General features: G+C 42.5%; 1 protein-coding gene across 3 annotated transcripts in view; it reads left to right on the top strand.

Annotated features, from left to right (window-relative positions):
• The first annotated feature begins 4,590 nt into the window (after positions 1 to 4,590).
• Positions 4,591 to 17,679, top strand: part of LOC140396469 (tryptophan 5-hydroxylase 2-like) — an 84,573-nt gene continuing 71,484 nt past the window's right edge. For 2 of the 3 annotated variants that reach the window (XM_072485118.1, XM_072485116.1), the window contains exons 1-5: positions 4,603 to 4,734; positions 6,484 to 6,624; positions 14,336 to 14,476; positions 15,136 to 15,319; positions 16,381 to 16,481. In XM_072485118.1, the coding sequence (XP_072341219.1) occupies positions 4,651 to 4,734; positions 6,484 to 6,624; positions 14,336 to 14,476; positions 15,136 to 15,319; positions 16,381 to 16,481 (651 nt within the window). In that variant the 5' untranslated portion in view covers positions 4,603 to 4,650. Of the gene's footprint in view, positions 4,735 to 6,483; positions 6,625 to 14,335; positions 14,477 to 15,135; positions 15,320 to 16,380; positions 16,482 to 17,679 lie in introns of all 3 variants that reach the window. The other variant, XM_072485119.1, reaches the window with a different exon arrangement.

Genomic DNA, 17,679 nt, shown 5'->3' on the forward strand with positions numbered 1-17,679 from the left:
AAATGGACTTGGTGCTTATTGCATGTTTTCCAAAAATATTGCATTCTGATCTTATTCAGAATCAAATGTGGCCATCACTTCTGTGCATATTTTCAGATAAGGGAGTTAATATGAATAGAAATTGATTATATATTTGCTCACCTCCACTGAATCGGACAGACTAGTAGTGTAGTGATTGAGAAGAGTTATATTTCTCCTAATTCGTTTTTGCAATATTTACACATTCTTTTCTGTTGTACGAAGCAGAGTTAGACTTTTAATCTTTCAGCTGTCAGTGGAATGAGTCATGCTTTCTCTTTCATTGAGCTATCAGTAGAGTTGATATTAATATTGATTATTAGCATCCTGTAATTTCCTCTGTAAAATATTAAAATAAACCCTGATGCTAAGATGTTATCAATTGTTACATGATATTAAAAACGTTTATATGTCTAACAAGCAGAGGTGTTAAATTCTTTTCTGTCATTTTGAGTTTTGCTAAAATGTCTTGTACATGATTTTGCATACAAATGTTTTTCAGCCACAACAGGCGGTAGTTTTATTGTCTCAGTCAACCAGTTCTGGAGATTATAAATTTAGACCTGCCAAATCTCAAAATAACCCATGCTCTCCAATCCCAGGACAACCATTCTCATTGTTACAACCTGCAAGACTATTCACCACCTCCTGTATAACCACCGTCATGACACTACAGCTGGACTCAAACCCATTCAGAGCATTTTGAATATCTGATATCTAGCTCCCCCCCCCCCCGGTAACCTGGCACCATGCAACTTATTAACTTGCATATCCTGTACTATGTAAAGAAACAAACAAGAATCTAGGTTGCTGATTTAAAGTTTTCATAATTTCCGGTTTGTGCAATGTGATCCCTGAAACACTGCCAAAGAAGTTACAATAGTCTGGAGTAAAAATACAGTTTGATTTATTCAGTCAATGTAATATGCTACATTGTGAATTATAGTGCAGCACACGCATTAAAAGGTAGCATATCTTCCTTTGTGAGCAATGGCACAGGCATTCCACTAGTGATAGAAAAAACAACAGACAAATAATTTATCAGCTGCCAGAAACACAGACTATAATTTTAAGTTCCCCTTCTGGCAGGTTTGCAGATGGTAGGGGAGCCTGTAATATTCCCTGGGTGGGTGGTTGGGGGGGGGGGGGGGAATGCCCCTGGTGAGTGCTCCCTACTCCATGCGCCCCCCCCCCTCCCTTGCTTTATGGTAGGAGGGAGTTCAGAGACAAAGTCAATAGTCACCCTGCTCTGGAAGAGAGGGGAAGTGTGGTCAATCTCTCAAGGGCCCCCATTCTATCTCAATCCTTGCACCCCAAGGACTGTCCCTGGTGAGTGCTCCCTACTCCACGCCCCCCACCCCTCGCTTCTCCAAGTTGCCAGGCTCCCTCTTCCCACCCTTCAAGGGTCTCAAATCTCAACTCTCTTTGCCGTCATGAGATCCCTTCCCTACACGTATTGGGACTCTGGAATTTAGAATCTGGGATTTGCATGTAGTACCCGTCTTGATCACTTCTGCCACTGCGGCTGCAGGGACTACTGAGCTGCTGGCCAATCAGATAGGCTGGCAGATTTTCAAGGTGGGACTCCCAACAGAGTGAGGGCATCAGAGTTAACCTCATTATGTATGCTTGAATGTGAGTGTAGACCAAAACATTAACTCAGCAGGGGTTTCTGAAGTGAATTGTTGACTTTCCTTGATTGACATCTTTTAAGTGGTGCATTCTGTGATACCTTTTGTCCATGTCTCTGTGTTTATTTGGACAAGATATGTGAAGTGTTTTAAGTCTCTGTTATTGATACTTTAATGTCTGATTGACATTTTTTGAGAGTTGTGGGAACTGCAGTTTTTCTTTCGAGTAACATTTCTGATTTTTTTCCCCCTCAGCAATTCCACACTTGCCATTGTTAATATATGGTTCAAATTGTGTGAAAGGGCATGGCAAGGGATGTGAGTTGGCATGGAGAGTATAATGGGGTGTTTGGGTGGCATTGAGTTGGCATGGAAGGTATAAGGAACTGTGGGGAGTGAGCGGAGGTAAGGTGTCTACGGGGCAAAGGCTAGAGTGGATACAATCTTCTAACATAACTGGGATGAAGTCCCAGAGAACTGAGTTGACAGGTCTAACTCCATCCTACAACTCCGCTGACCCCCGAGCGCAAGTTGTGTGTATCAGAATACATTTTACCCAGGTGGATCATTTGAGTTGTGGACCTTCTCATCTCATGCAGCCAGCCCCTGTAGCCAAAACCTGGCCTGGTGTAATCAACCTGAAAAATTAGCTTTCTTTCTCCACACACGCTCCATAATCTCTCAAACAACTCTCTGAGGTAACTCCAGAGGCTGATGAGCGAGTAACTACTGTGGTCATTGGTGCCTTTTCCTGGGTTTTGGCCTGGCCCAAAATTAATAACTCGCCTTTCAGAAAGTAGCCCAGTAGCAATGATTTGGCGAAGTTGTCGACTGTTCTAGCCGTTATTTTATTGGTTGCAATGTGAGGATATGTTTTTTAAAATAAATTTAGAGTACCCAATGTTTTTACCAATTAAGGGGTAATTTAGTGTGGCCAATCCACTTACCCTGCACATCTTTTTGGGTTGTGGGGGCGCGACCATGCAGGCATGGGGAGAATGCGCAAACTCCACACGGACAGTGACCCCCGGGCCGGGAACGAACCCAGGTTCTCGGCGCCGTGAGGCAGCAGTGCTAACCACTGCACCACCCCATCCAGGCTTTTATAAGGAAATTCGATCATATCTGAAGAGGACAAAAATGCAGTGCTGCAGGGGAGTGGCACCAGACGATGGGCCTGCACAGACACGACGGGATGAATGGCGTCCTTCTGTGATTCTGCTTTAGGTGCAATTCAACAACGTTTCGTGTAACCAGTTGGACTGCTGCTCACCTACCACATTTCCGTTATTTCTAACCGTCTCACTTCAATAATAATGTAATCTTTTTAGGAGGCCAAAGAGCTCTTACATATTACCGGGGGCTGCTTAAGAACCAGTTGGTTTATATTTTGGGTTTTACAAGTCCACTCTGAGAACTGTCTGCGGCGTTTTTAAATACCATTCACCCAAATGTATTTATTATTGGCGGGCCAGCAAGAGGGAATAAAAGTAACATTACTGTTAAACACGTCCCAGCTTCATGAATGCTGACTATCTGAAGCGCCTGATGTCACATTCTGACCTGGCCCCTCGCGTTATCGCTGTGAGCAGGATAGACAACCCTGCCACACTTGAGTCCTGTTCTGTCCATGGTAATTCAGAATCGTTACAGTCACGAATAATAACCATTTCCCCCCTCCGCGTTTTGGCTTTCCCCGGTTCTGATTCACCTGCCACGCAGGTTTTACACAAATCCCGTCCAGCTAGTTCCCTGGCACCGATAAGAAGTCTGCCTGCGTATACCCTGGGACGCACAGAGCCCTCACACTCTCCCCCCCCCCGCCCACAGGGCTCCCAGTTACAGCAACTCTTGCTTAAAAATACCGAGACAACAGATTGTTGCTGTGCCCCCCCCCCCCCCCCCCCCACCCACACACACACACACACACACACACATTTATTTTGCAAACCAGCTGAATTCATTCATCGTTTATGAGAAGGTGTTGGCAGTCTGGCTGAATTCAATAAACCCTTTCACCTAAAATTGCCCCTCGTCAGCTCACTCTACATTCCTCTGGTGGGTCATCCTCTGCTTGTTTGGCCAAAGGAACTCCTGTGTCGTCAAGAAATACTGTTCGTGTGGAAAATATCCGCTGAATGCGGAGAGTGAAACCCGGCAAATGGAATGTGTATTCAATAAGGTCTCACACATATCCTTACCGCTGAGCAGGCTGACAGCGGCGCTTTCCATTGACCTCTTTTACATTTTACTTCAAATCATTGAAAATATTTCTTTCAAAGAGCGACTTGATGATCAAACTGAGGGATTTGGCGGCGCGCTTCAGTCAGTTAGCCTCCCCCTGGTGAGGAAGGTGAACGAGAGGCTGACATTTCAAACGGTTAATTTTACTGATTTACTTCATTGTAGTTTGACAAATGTAGAGAACTTTTTTTTTCCAGAGTGCGTATAACTGTCCTACAACCAAATAAAACAAACCTATCTACTTTGTAGGTTTAAATGTTTCTGAAAGACCAAATGCTTGAGGAGCAAATCCGTTCTGTAAATGAAACAACTTCACGTGCGAATGAGGCAGGGGAAGATATGTTGTTAAGTACAGCTGAGGTAAAAATGCCCACTTTTGGAAAGGAGCGGAACTTTCCAATAGACATTCCAGTACATTCCATTATCTCTAAGTATCCCAGGGCGTCTCACCGGGTCAATGATGCCCCCAAACCTCCCCCTCCCCCCCCCCCTTGCGATTAGACAACAAGCCCCACTCTATACAGTTAAGACCAGATTTTGCTGCACCCATGTTTCTTTTCTTGCGGGAAGGGAAGATCAGGTTGGCGAAGATGTTTACGTGAGTGCGCACACCAGCAGCGTCTCCTATCTCCCCATCAGCAAGTGCAGAGTATTTAAACAGCCACTGAACAGGACAACATCCAGACTGACTGGAAGTCCCACTGAGGAACGCGGTCTTTTACACCTCCCTCTCCCACCCCCTGGAAACGTTGCCAAGATGATGATCGGCAGTAAATACTGGGCAAAGCGAGGAATGTCCCTGGACTCGGCCTTGCTGGAGGAACAATGTCTCAGCACTCAGGTGGGTTCGCAGCTTTGGGGTGTGCCCTCGTCCGGGGATAGTTGCTGGACCAGGATCGAGGGTTCCTAGATACAGGATTAAATGCAAGAGGTTTAGAACAGGAGAAAGCTTTTTAATATCATCTCACGAGGCTGTGGACTTCAATTCCACGGCTGGTGGATCAGGTAGGAACTAAATCAGCATTTAAGATTAGATTGGATAGGTGGGTGAGGAAAAAGGGGTTTGAAGGCAAATTGGGGGCAGAGTGAGTAAATGTGATTTGCTGGTAGGTTATCATCGACATGGACTGATTGAGCTATATAATGTTATTGTATTCTAAATTGAACTCTAGATATTCAATTGCAATTAGCTTGTGCAGTATAAAACAGAAATTCAATTTCGACCTAGGTGATCACCTGTTCACATGTGAGTTCCCTGACCTACAGCAGATCATTGCTAATAGTTGGTTATGGCTTCTTACTTTCTTATGAGCAATTCTTTAAAAAGAAACTCAATACAGCAATGGGAATATTTACACTTGATACTGTGGTCTTTTCTTTTTCATAAATTTGAGGGATATGGGTGTCACTAGCAATTATTACACATCCCTGATAAGTTAGTAATTTATAACAAGTTACATGAAAATAATTTAATTGACACTTTGCTAAACTGGTAGTGATGGATCCAGAATGTTATGTGTTGGAACTTGACTATCACACCTGCATCTCCTGGTATCTGTCAGTTTATTGACTTGTAGAACCAATGTGGATAAAATCGTCCTATGTACCAGGATCGTAAATATTCAGAATATGATCCGTAGTTTGTTTGTACTAATGGAGGGATTTAATGAATCAATGGGGATGGTGTATATTTCGGAAAGTTAGTATAACTTGGACCCCAATCAAGTTAATTGAGGAGTAAAATTTCCAGATGAAATATAGTAGCTCAAGTTCAAATGTCTGTTTAAAATGAGCAGACCCTTGGTATCAGATGGGCTCACTGGCAATAAGAAATGTTGAGGCAGGAGGCAAGTCAGATAAGTTTACAGATGGAAACAGTGAGGAAGGGAAAACAGCAGTGTTAAATTAGTCACAAGTTTAAAATGGGTCAATAATGCCCCATTCTATGGGTGGCATGGTAGCACAGTGGTTAGCACTGTTGCTTCACAGCGCCAGGGACCCTGGTTCGATTCCCGGCTTTTATCTGTGCAGAGCCTGCGCGTTCTCCCCGTGTCTGCGTGGATTTCCTCCGGGTGCTCCAGTTTCCTTCCACAAGTCTCGAAAGACATGCTTGTTAGGTGAATTGGACATTCTGAATTCTCCCTCAGTGTACCCGAACAGGCACGAGAGTGTGGCGACTAGGGGATTTTCACAGTAACTTCATTTCAGTGTTAATGTAAGCCTACATGTGACAATAATAAAGATTTATTATTATACACGTTACAACTGATTAGATTTTTATACCACCATTTTCATCAGAGGTAAAATGACTTCATTGAAAACAACAACCAAATAAAGCAAACCGATCTACTTTGTAGGTTTAAAAGTTTCTGAAAGACCAAATGCTTGAGGAACAAATCCATTCTGTGTGTTTTTCTTTAAGTTCATTGGTTTTGAATGAAGCAGGTATGGTATTGGACATGGCCTGCAGTTAAAGGGTTTCCTATAAAATACATGAATAAGCTTATTTTAAGAGTTAGTGGCTAAATGTTTTTACTGCTAAGTTCCGTATACCTCAGATATTTCCTGTCCTTTTTTTTATCATTCTCAGATGTGGCATCACTCCAAAGCCAGCATGTGTTGTCCTGAGAAGGTGGTGGTGGGGCACCTGAATAACTTGCTAGGCTACTTAACAGAGCAGTTGAGTCAACCATGTTTATGTGGGACTGGAGTCACATGTATACCAGACTGGGTAAGGATGGCAGGTTTCCTCCCCTAAAGGACATTAGTGAACCAGTTAGGTTTTACGACAATTGTACAGCTTCATGATAGCATTAAATGCCCAGTTCAAATGGCCAATAATCCAGAGATTATTATCCTCTACCATTGCCTTATTCACATGAGGCCTTCAAGTGTTATTCACTCTAATAATTAATTTAAGTTTCAAAATCTTTCTGTTATTAATAATCGAATATTTAATAAAACCATTTAATAATAATTAACTATGCTGCTCCTTTCAGAGTCCAGATTAAAGCAGGTAAAAATGTTTACTTCATGTTAAATTTTGCCCCAATATTTGGAGTTTACAGACAGAATGGATGTTAGATATCTTCACATTTGCAATTTACAAAACAGCTTAAATATGGGCAACTGTGAGTGATTATTTAGTTATTCAGATTGGAGATTCAGTTATAGTTTTATCACTGAAGTGAATATCAATTACCTGCGCAAGACAAAATTCATCAAAAATAATGTATACTTCTGCTTAACATCATTACTGAACATTCTTTCAATTGATAAGAGTATCCAGAATTATTTAGCTCTCTCTGGTGCTTATTTTGAAGTTTAAGTTGTTACTCAGAGTCTGAAGCCTGCAATCTGTACTTTTCTCACATTCAAGTTTACAGATATTCTACAAGAGTTGTTACTTAGCTAATTTGTCAAAACTCTTGTTGATATCTGTACATTTTAAAAGTACATTTTAACAATTTTTAGAAAAATTTTCATTATCCGGTTATTGACAATCTTTCTCACTCAGTCTCTCAGAAGGGTCTTGCTCAGCATCTTCTCTTTACTGTACAGCATTACAAGTTATATTGTGAAAGCACTACAAAGTTCCATGTTAGATTTTGGACATAAAAGAACATACATTAAACTCACAGCTTAAATTAGACGGGTCAACCACTGAAATTATGTGTTCCTGGAGCTTTGCAGTCACATGTTGAATTTGCTGTGAATTTAAGTTTTCATAGCCGCACGTTGGCAAGTTTGAAGGAAAGTAGTTCTGTAATTGAATTTGAATAATGTCACAATTACAACATTTGGACTGACGAAAGAGTGAAGAATCTTATTCCTCTCTGCTTTTCCCATGTTACATGGGGCTGTCTAAATGCTGGTTAATTACTCTTCACATTAGCCATCAGCTTTTGGATTTCACGGGTGGTCTTGCCAGGTTCCCTTCCTGCCATTAACCCTACTCATTTATCCAGGCTTGTGGTGGACCGGCACTCATACACACTGGCTTTCCTGCACCAGTGGCTGGGTTATTCTGTGACTAACAAATCTTGAAGTAGGACTTGAACCCACGACCTTCCAGCTCAGAGGCAGGCCTGCTAAAAATTACATCACTCAGGCTCCTGAAGAAAACTATTGCCGTTTCACTGAATACATTCCTCCACAATCTGCCAAGAATTCACTGCTCAAATTAAAATAATTGCACCAAAAGTTCAGAACCAGTGTAACAGCGATCCATCTAACAATAGGAGCAAATATCTTAATCGTGGTTGAGATGCACAGTTCACTTTAAACTAGAGTACATTCAGTAAACATCAAGGTAAACAGAACCAAGCACTATAGGGAACCTTAAAGCTTACATCTATTCTTTGTTATTCCAAAAATCATTAATAACACCATTGATGAGCATGTCAGATGCTATTCCTTAATGCTTCTGAATGAATACCAACACAAACTCATAGGTTTTGTACGATGCAGAGAAATTCATGTTGGTTAAGTAATTTTGCAGTGGAAGCTGCTGTGTACATATGACATGCAGACTTCTACAATGCAAAATAGCCAATTTTGAGAAATGCCGCACAAAGCCATGTTGATGAAGGTAGCTCAGGTTAGGGAATAACTTGAATAATCAAAAGTGGTGGCAGACATGTCATTGGAAAGGAAAAAAACAGGAAACAACCAGCAGAATAACCTGACAGAAACTGAGTAATGATGCCTGGTAATAACTGCAGCAATGACGTGTTCCATCAGTGAAAACAATTACATGTGTCTGATCAACAAAGAATACCTATGCCACCACAAACACTATACCATCTAGCCTCATAAAACATCCATGAATACAATGGTTACCAGAAATATTTAAGTGAATGCACATTTTTGTCTTTAACTAAAGCTATCAATTAAATAGTTTTTACAATAGCTATTGTTGTTTTACTTGGTTTCCTTAGGTGTACATTTCTGGACATATGGATCTAAAGAGATGGCAGTGGAAAGTTTTGAAAGCTTTTGTGCAATATGGAGAACATTTTTGGGGGGAATAACTTTGTAAGAGAAAGAAGAGGGAAATCATGCAGGCAGTTTCATCATAGAGTCACAGACTAGTCCATCTATATCAGCCTCTAATCTAAGCCTTTCTGCTCGCTATTTACCACACCAGCAATTCCCGTGTATTCTGCAAACTTACTGATCATACCCCGCACATTCATACCTAGATTATTAATGTAAACAACAAACATCAAGGGACCCAGCACTGATCCCCGCAGAACATCACTGGACACAGGCTTCCAGCCACATAAACAACCTTCGTCTGACTACTGCCACTAAGCTAACCTTTGATCCAATTTGCCAAATTGCCCTGGATCCCATGGGCTCTTACCTTCTTGATCAGTTTCCCATGCAGGACCTTGTCAAAAGCCTTACTGAAGTCCATGTGGACTACTTCAACTGCACTGCCCTCATCTATACACCTAGTCACCTCCTTGAAAAATTCAATCAAATTTGTAGGACATGATCTCCCTCTGACAAAGCCATGCTGACCATGCGGACTATCCTTGATTAATCCTTGCCTCCCCAAGTGCAGATTAATTCTGTCCCTCAAAATGTTTTCCAATAATTTCCCTACCACTGATGTTAGACTCACTGGCCTGTAATTACCTGTTTTTTTTCCTAACTTCCCTTCTTGAATAATGGTGCAAATTAGCTGTCCTCTAGTCCGCTGGCACTTTTCCTCTGGTCAGGGAGGATTTGAAAATTAGTGTCATGCCCCTGTAATCTCCTCACTTGCCTGGATACATCTTATCTGGGCCTGGGGATTTATCCACTTTTAAACCCACTAAAACTGCAAACAGCTGCTCCCTGTCAATACTAGTCTGTCCAGTTATATCACAGACCCATTCTCTGCTTCCTATACCTATATTGTCCTTCTCCACAGTGAACACAGATGCAAAATACTCACTTAATATCTTACCTATGTCTTTCAGCTCCACACACAGATTGCTCATTTGTTCCCTAATGGTCCCTACTCTTTCCTTGGTTGCCCTCTTGTCCTTAATATACTTATAAAACATCTTGGGGCTTTTCTTTATCTTGCCCGGCAGTTTCTTTCATGCCCCCTCTTTGTTCTCCTAAGTACCCCCCTGCACTTTCTAAGCTCCTCTAAGGCATCCACTGTTTTCATCCCCTTGAATCTGCCATAAGATTCTCTTTTGTTCCTTATCCAATGCTGTATATCCCTTGACATCCAGGATTACCTGGACTTGGTGGACCGACCTGTTCCCTTTATGGGAACATGTTGGCATGTTGGCATTGCACTCTCCATTTCCTTTTGGAATGACTCCTACTGCTCTGATGTGGATCTTCCTTCAGTCTCACTGTTTTCCAGCACAGAAAAATGGTTCTTATGTGAGATCTCTGTGGCTTTCCTGACTACCTGCCTTCCCCCTTTCTTCTGACTGGTGATCATCCACTCCCTCTCTGACTGTACTTCCTTCGGCTGAGGGGTGACCACATCTAAAAACTTGTTATGCACGTTCACTCTCAGCCTCGTGAATGCACCCCTGTGCCTCCAGCCGACACTCAGCCTCTGAAACCCAGCTCTCAAGCTGGTCAAACCAGTGGCACTTTCTGCAAATGTGGTCACTCAGACTGTATGGCACGTCAGGAATTCCCACATAATCCAGCCGGTTCAAAACACAGGACTCAACTCCCCAATCATACTTTTTAACTTAAATTAATGCCAATTGGAACATTATTTTTGTTATTTTAAAGAAAAGCTAGAGCTCTTATCTCTTCCTTCGTGTAGCTTTAAATTGGAGAGAAGCAACTTATTCATTACACACCAATCAGCTCCCTCCCTTCTGTTTTCTACCCCTGCAGCAGGACAAGACCACTCTCTGAAGACTAAAAAGTTAGAAAGCATAAAGCACATCTTTCTCCCCTGCACCAAATTTCCATGTGCTCCAAATTCTACACTCACTCTGGCTGTGTCTCACACCGAACGTGCCCTCTCCCAACTGCTTGTGCATGAATCTTACTGATTGTGCGTTTTCAACAGTCCCTTTCTTGAATAGCGCTGAGGTGAGCTGGGATGACTCACACTAGTTAGCTTCAACAGTAGTCAACACCTATGAATAGCTCCAAATTGATTAATAAAGTACTGGGTGATTGGTGCATTACATGAAGAAGTAATTTCCCCACTATGTTACAGTTGCCTTGTGACAATCAGGGAAGTTTCTGTTTTTAAGCGACTAGTCCAAAGGCAGGAGAGAGTGAAGCTATTGAAAATAGATCCCAGAGTATTTAGAAACTAAACAGATGGGAAAGCAAATGTAGGACAACTGAAATGGAAAAGCACCACCAGCCCATGCATGTGCCCCAATCAAAAGCAAAGCCATAAATGGAGACAGACAGACACCGATGAGCCAAAAAAAACCACAGCTGTGGACTTTTTCCCCCATATCCTCGAGATGTATGCACTTCTAGAATCACAGGATGCCGCACATGTCAGAGGAAGGGACACTTGCAGGTATTTTGGCAGAAAGAGCAGAATTTGAGAGAGTGAACAAGAAAGTACCTTCTAATGAGTATGGCTGTCCACCTAAGAAACTCCATGTGACTGGTCATGTGTTCTGTGTATCCTTGCATGACCAATGAGCCCAATCCCAGAGCCGCATCTTTGACCGCACACTTGGCAGGTGTGACCGGACCTTAGAGTCTAGATTGTGGGTATTCCTTTCTCAGGCTCCTTTTCTGGGCCTCCTCTTCCCATTGGGTATCCTTGAAGAAAATACATCGGAAGGATTTAAACCACAGGACATTCAGGTTCTAGATAAATGGTTAGTATCGTTCATAGCACACAAAGTTCCAGGCAATGACTATCTCCGACAAGGGAGAGTCTAACTGATAGAATGTTTTTGGCATGGTTTCTTAGAACAACAAGTTCTGGATCCAGCCAGAGGGCAGGCTATACTAGACCTGGTATTGTGCACTGAGATTGGATTAATTGCTAACCTCATAGTGAAGGTACCCCTTGGTAGCAGCGATCATAATTTAATTTTACATTCAGTTTGAGGGAGTGATGAATGTGTCCAGGACTAAACTTAAATAATTATGAGGGAATGAAAGCAGAGTTAGCTAAAGTGAATTGGTAAATGTGCTTAAGGGATAGATCAACAGATGTTCAGTGGCAGACATTTAAAGGGATATTTCGGGATACATGAATAGGCACATTCTAATGAGAAAGAAAAATTTCAAGATGTAGGCCCACCATCCGTGGTTAACTAAAAAAAGTGAAAGGGTGTATTAAACTTAAAGAAAAAGCATATATTTACGCAAGGGAGAGGGGCAGGACGGGAGATTGGAAAGAATATAAAGAATGACAGATTGGTGAGGGAAAAGCTAGAGTATGAGAAAAAGCTAGCCATTAATATGAAGATGGACAGTAAGAGTTTCTATAGATATTTAAGAAAGAAGAGAGTTAAGAAAGTGAGTGGGGAATTGGTAATGGAAAGTAGGGCTTTGGTGGATTAATTAAACAGGTATTTTGCATCAGTCCTCACTAGAGAGGACACAAGTGACATGCCAGAAGTAGCTGTAAATCAGGAAATAGAAGGGAGGGAGGAACTCAGGAAAATTCCAATCACCAGGAAGTGGTATTGAGCAAATTGTTGGGTTTGTGGGCTGACAAGTCTCTGGGTCCAGATGGACTTGACCCTAAGTTCTTGAAAGAAGGGTCTAGTGAGATAGTTGATGCATTGATTTTAATTTTCCAAGAGTCCCTAGAATCAGGGAAGGTTTATTAGATTGGGAGATCAAAAAGGAGGGAGGCAGAAAGCAGGAAACTACAGGCCAGTTCACCTAACATCTGTCATAAGGGAAATTTTAGAAGCCATTGTTCAAGAGGCACATGGAAAAATTCAAGGTAACCAGGCAGAGTCAACATGGTTTTTTGAAAGCGAAATCATGTTTAACCAATTTATTGGAGTTCCTTGAAGGAATCACCTGCTGTCGACAAAGGAGAACTGGTGGATGTACTGTACTTAGATTTCCAGAAGACATTTGATAAGACGCCACATCAATGGTCATTGTGTAAAATAAAATTTCATGGTGTAGAGGATAACATATTGACATGGATTGAAGATTGGCTAGCTAACGGGATACACAGAGTATTCACGGTGCTGAGGACCCGGGTTCGATCCCGGTCCCGGGTCACTGAGCGTGTGGAGTTTGCACATTCACCCTGCGTCTGCGTGGATCGCATCCCCACAACCCAAAGCTGTGCAGGGTAGGTGGATTGGCCACGCAAAATTTCCCCTTAATTGGAATTTTTTTTAAAAAAGGATACATAGAGTAGGCAGGCTGGCAGGATGTGACAAGTAGTGTGTCACAGGGATCAGTGCTGGGGCCTCAGCATTTTAAAATTTACATAAATGACTTGGATGAAGGGACTGAAGGTATGATTGCTAAATTTTCTGATGACGCAAAGATAGGTAGGAAAGTAAATTGTGAAGAGGACATAAGGAGGCTACAAAGGGACATAGATATGTTAAGTGAGTGGACAAAAATCTGACAAATGGGAGTATAATGTGGGAAAATGTGAAATTATCTAATATGGCAAAAGAATAAAAGATAAGCTTATTATCTAAATTCTGTGAGATTGCAGAGCACTGAGATGCAGAGGGATCTGGGTGTCGTAGTGCATGAACCACAAAGGTTTCAGGTACAGGAAGTAATTAGGAAAGCAAATAGAATGTTATTGTGAGGGGAATTGTACAGGGCATTGGTGAGACCACATCTAGAGTATTCAGTTTTTATTTAAGGAAAGATGTAAATGCATTAGAAGCAGTTTGAAAAGGTTCAGTAGACTAGTGCCAGGAATGGGCGGGTTGTCTAATGATGAAAGCTCAGCCAGGTTAGGTTTGTATCCACTAGAATTTGGAAGAGTAAGAGGTGTCTTGATCTAAACCTTAAGATCCTGAGGGGTATTGACAGGAGGGATGTGGACAAGATATTCCCTGTTGTCAGAGAATCTAGAACTAGGGCTCACTGTTCCAAAATAAGGGGTGGACCATTAAGATGGGGATGAGGAGAATTTACTTCTCTCCAGAGGATCGTGAGCTCTGGAACCCTCTTCCTCGAAAGACAGTGGAAGCAGAGTTTGGGCGTATTTTATAGGCCAAGATAGATACATTTATCAGGGGTGGGCAGGAATGTGGGGTTGAAGTTACAAGCAGATCAGCCACAATTTTATTGAATAGTGCAGCTGGTTCGAGGGACCGAGTAGCCTACTCCTGCTCCTAATTTGGATGTTCATAACTACCTCCCCATCAGATTCAATACATTCCGATCGCTGAATGCTGTAGAATCCATATGTTATACACAGTCATTGCAAAGTAATTCTTCCAATTTGACAACTACTTTTTAAACACATTTTGATTGAAACATTTTTGCAGGTAAATAAAGGATGGTCTTCTAAATACGATGAGAAGAAAGTCAGCAAAGAAAATGTCAAGAATGAGACTTCCAGAACCACAATTCTGTTTGCCTTGAAAAATGAAGTTGGTGAATTAGTGAAAGCCCTTCAGATCTTTCAAGTAAGACTCTACAGGGTACAGAGAGACAGCTATCACGGAATAGAGTATGTTGACCTACTGAAAATTAATTGTATGCACCTATATTTAACATCTTAATGTTTGCACCTGCACTCTGTCTACAAAACCTTATTTCTTGCTGTCACATTTTGTCAATATTCCCGTATCAAATTTCCAAATCCAAATTTACATTGGAATCTGCTCATGTAAATATGCCATGCTGTAATTCTAGACACCTGCCAGTGATGGCACTGTTAACCTCTTTTGCATCTCCCAGCTCGTTCCCCTGCAATGTTTGTGAAACCTTCAATTCAAAAGCAAAATACCGCAGATCCCGGAGATCTGAAATTAAAAATTGAGATTGCTCAACAAGTCGGGCAACATCTGCGGCGAGAGAAACAGAGTTAACGTTTCAGGTCACAGAATCATAGAATTTACAGTGCAGAAGGAGGACATTCGGCCCATCGAGTTTGCACCGGCCCCTGGAAAGAGCACCCTCAGTTTAAAAATAAAGATGGAATGTTCAAGATAGAGTATAAAATATCTCCCTGTCCCTAGTCAAACTATTCCCCTACCTTTAACATTGCTTCGCCTCAATGGGCGCTTCGTTTTGAGTCACCCGGTGCAAATTCCAAACTTTAAATTGCACTCTGTTTCATCAGGAGAAACGCATCAATCTAGTTCACATAGAGTCCAGGAAGTCAAAGAGGAGAGCTTCAGAAGTTGAGATATTTGTGGATTGCAGCAGCACAAAAGAAGATTTTAACGAACTGATTCGGTTACTACGAGCCAACGCAAACATTGTTTCTTTGAATCCATTGGCCAGCAAGGGGACCGAGGAAGAAGGTATGAGTTATACTGCAGTCTACGCATTGTACTGTCATTGTCACATTCATAGAAATTGAGTCAAAGCAGCTGGGTATTAATGTGAATTTTGGCTTTTTCACCTCTGGGAACAGAACTGCTTTCAGAATCGTGGGCATAAGGGAAGCTGTTTTGTATTGACTATTTATTACTGCATCATATAGAGCATCAAACAAATTTGCTCTCGCAGTTTATACCTGTCACTGAATATATTGGCAGAAAATAATTATTCTTCAGAATTTCTACCTTTTACATATAAAGGATGAAATTTGGGCATCACCCCAATCAGAGGCTCGATGCCTTATTTTATAACTGATTATAATGGGTGCAGTTGGAGTTGTAATGGATGTCTCCAAACTTTCACACTGCTAATTTCTAAACCTTAAGGATTAAAGGCATTTATTTCTTATGTCTGCTGGCAATGGGAAACACCATGTGAAGCAGTTGCACATTTTGACGGATACTATAACTTGCCTAACGAGTGTCACCAAGCAGCACTCCTGACTTCAGTAGCCTAAGCCTAAGAAGTGACTTATCAGCTGTGGTGACTATTCATGTCTCACGCACTGTAATTATCGTCAGGGAAATGCTGTAATTAATATTGTGAAAGGTGATGTCATTTTAACAGATTTGATGGGAGTAAAAATTAATGATTGTTTCTGTGAAGAATGTACTTTTGCAAAGGACACTATAACATCGAGGTTGTTTCCGGGAAGAGAGAACAAAACCCACCATGAAATCGCAATAGTCACTGGATCTTTGGTACAAGCAGGTGCCCGAGATGTACCACTGTAGAAGATGCCCACCACAAATGTGCAAAACAGAGAGAACCCCCATGACCCCAAAAACTGGGGCCAATGGAGGAGGTTAGAGACTAGTCCGGCACCAACATAAATGCTGGAATCAGAAGCTGGTGAATTTTCAAGGAACTGGGAAAACTATTGCAGATTTAACAAGTTACTCGATTAATTCTGATAGTACCACTGAGAATGTGCTGATGGTCCATCCGTGCTGCTATATTTATTTTACCATGTATTGTCTAGAATTTGTGGGCGTTCCTTGGTTTCCAAGAAAGATTTCTGAGCTGGATAAAAGTTCCCAGAGAGTCCTGATGTATGGATCAGACCTTGATGCAGATCACCCAGTGAGTACCAACAAAGAGTCTGAGTTCCAAGTGAAGGTTCTTAGAGAATGGAGTTGCCACAAGCCTCAACCCCTTGTGGGGATGCTGTTTTAAATGTAATTCTGGCAAAGTGTCTGTCATGATATTTAGATCAGCATATCATGCTGCAATCAAACACACACTGATGGACATGCAGTAGGACCAACCAACACACACACAACATTGCAGCCAATCACCAGTGAGAGCACACGCACTATAAAAACAGGGGATATTACAGTTCCCGCTCATTCCAGAAGCAGCCAGCTCAGAGCACCGAGCTCAGAGCCTGCCACTCAGACATTCATCTTGTGCTGAGTGCCTCACCCAGATAGTAATAGGACAGGGTCCACAGATTAGCTGGTAATGCACGTACCCAAGTTAGCAGTGTGCTGTTATAGTTAAGTAGTAAATAAAATTGAGTTACACCTCTCCAGCCATGTTGGATCGTTTGTACACCAGAACACCCAACACGACATGATACCAGAAGTGGACGTAAGCCAGCGCCTGTGAGACCTACGTGTAACGTATCAGCAATCCGCCGTCCTGCACCATGGAGAACATCAACCTGCCGCCGCCGCTCCGAATTGGGGTCAATTGGAAACTGTTCAAACAGCACTTCCAACTCTTCCTCAAGGCCACAGACAGGGAGAATGCATCGGACACCAGGAAGATTGCCCTTCTTCTCTCCACGGCGGGCCAAAAAGCCATCCACATCTTTAACTCCCTTACATTTACGGACGGCGAGGACAAAACCAAATACAAGACGGTGCTCCTGAAGTTCGGCGAACACTTCAGCGTTGAAGTAAACGAGAGCTTCGAGAGGTACCTGTTCCAGCAGCGCCTTCAAGGTAAGGACGAACCTTTCCCGTCTTACTTAACACTCCTCCGCATTCTCGCGCAGTCCTGCGGCTATGGGACCACCTCTGACTCCATGATACGTGACCAGATAGTGTTCGGAGTCATGTCAGACACCCTGCGCCAGCAGCTCCTTCGGGTCAAGCAATTCACCCTGGCGACTGCTGTCGAGGCGCGGGTCCTCCATGAGAACGCCACCAGCCGGTACTCACACATCCAGGCGGCCGAAACGGCACGGCATGGGCCCCATGAGGCGGAGCGGGTCCAGACGATTGAGTACCTCCTGGGCCGCGGCCCGGAGGAGGCCGGCCATTTCGTGTGCTTT

Source organism: Scyliorhinus torazame, chromosome 19, assembly GCF_047496885.1.
Source record: "Scyliorhinus torazame isolate Kashiwa2021f chromosome 19, sScyTor2.1, whole genome shotgun sequence".
In the NCBI taxonomy this organism is placed as follows: Eukaryota; Metazoa; Chordata; class Chondrichthyes; order Carcharhiniformes; family Scyliorhinidae; genus Scyliorhinus; species Scyliorhinus torazame.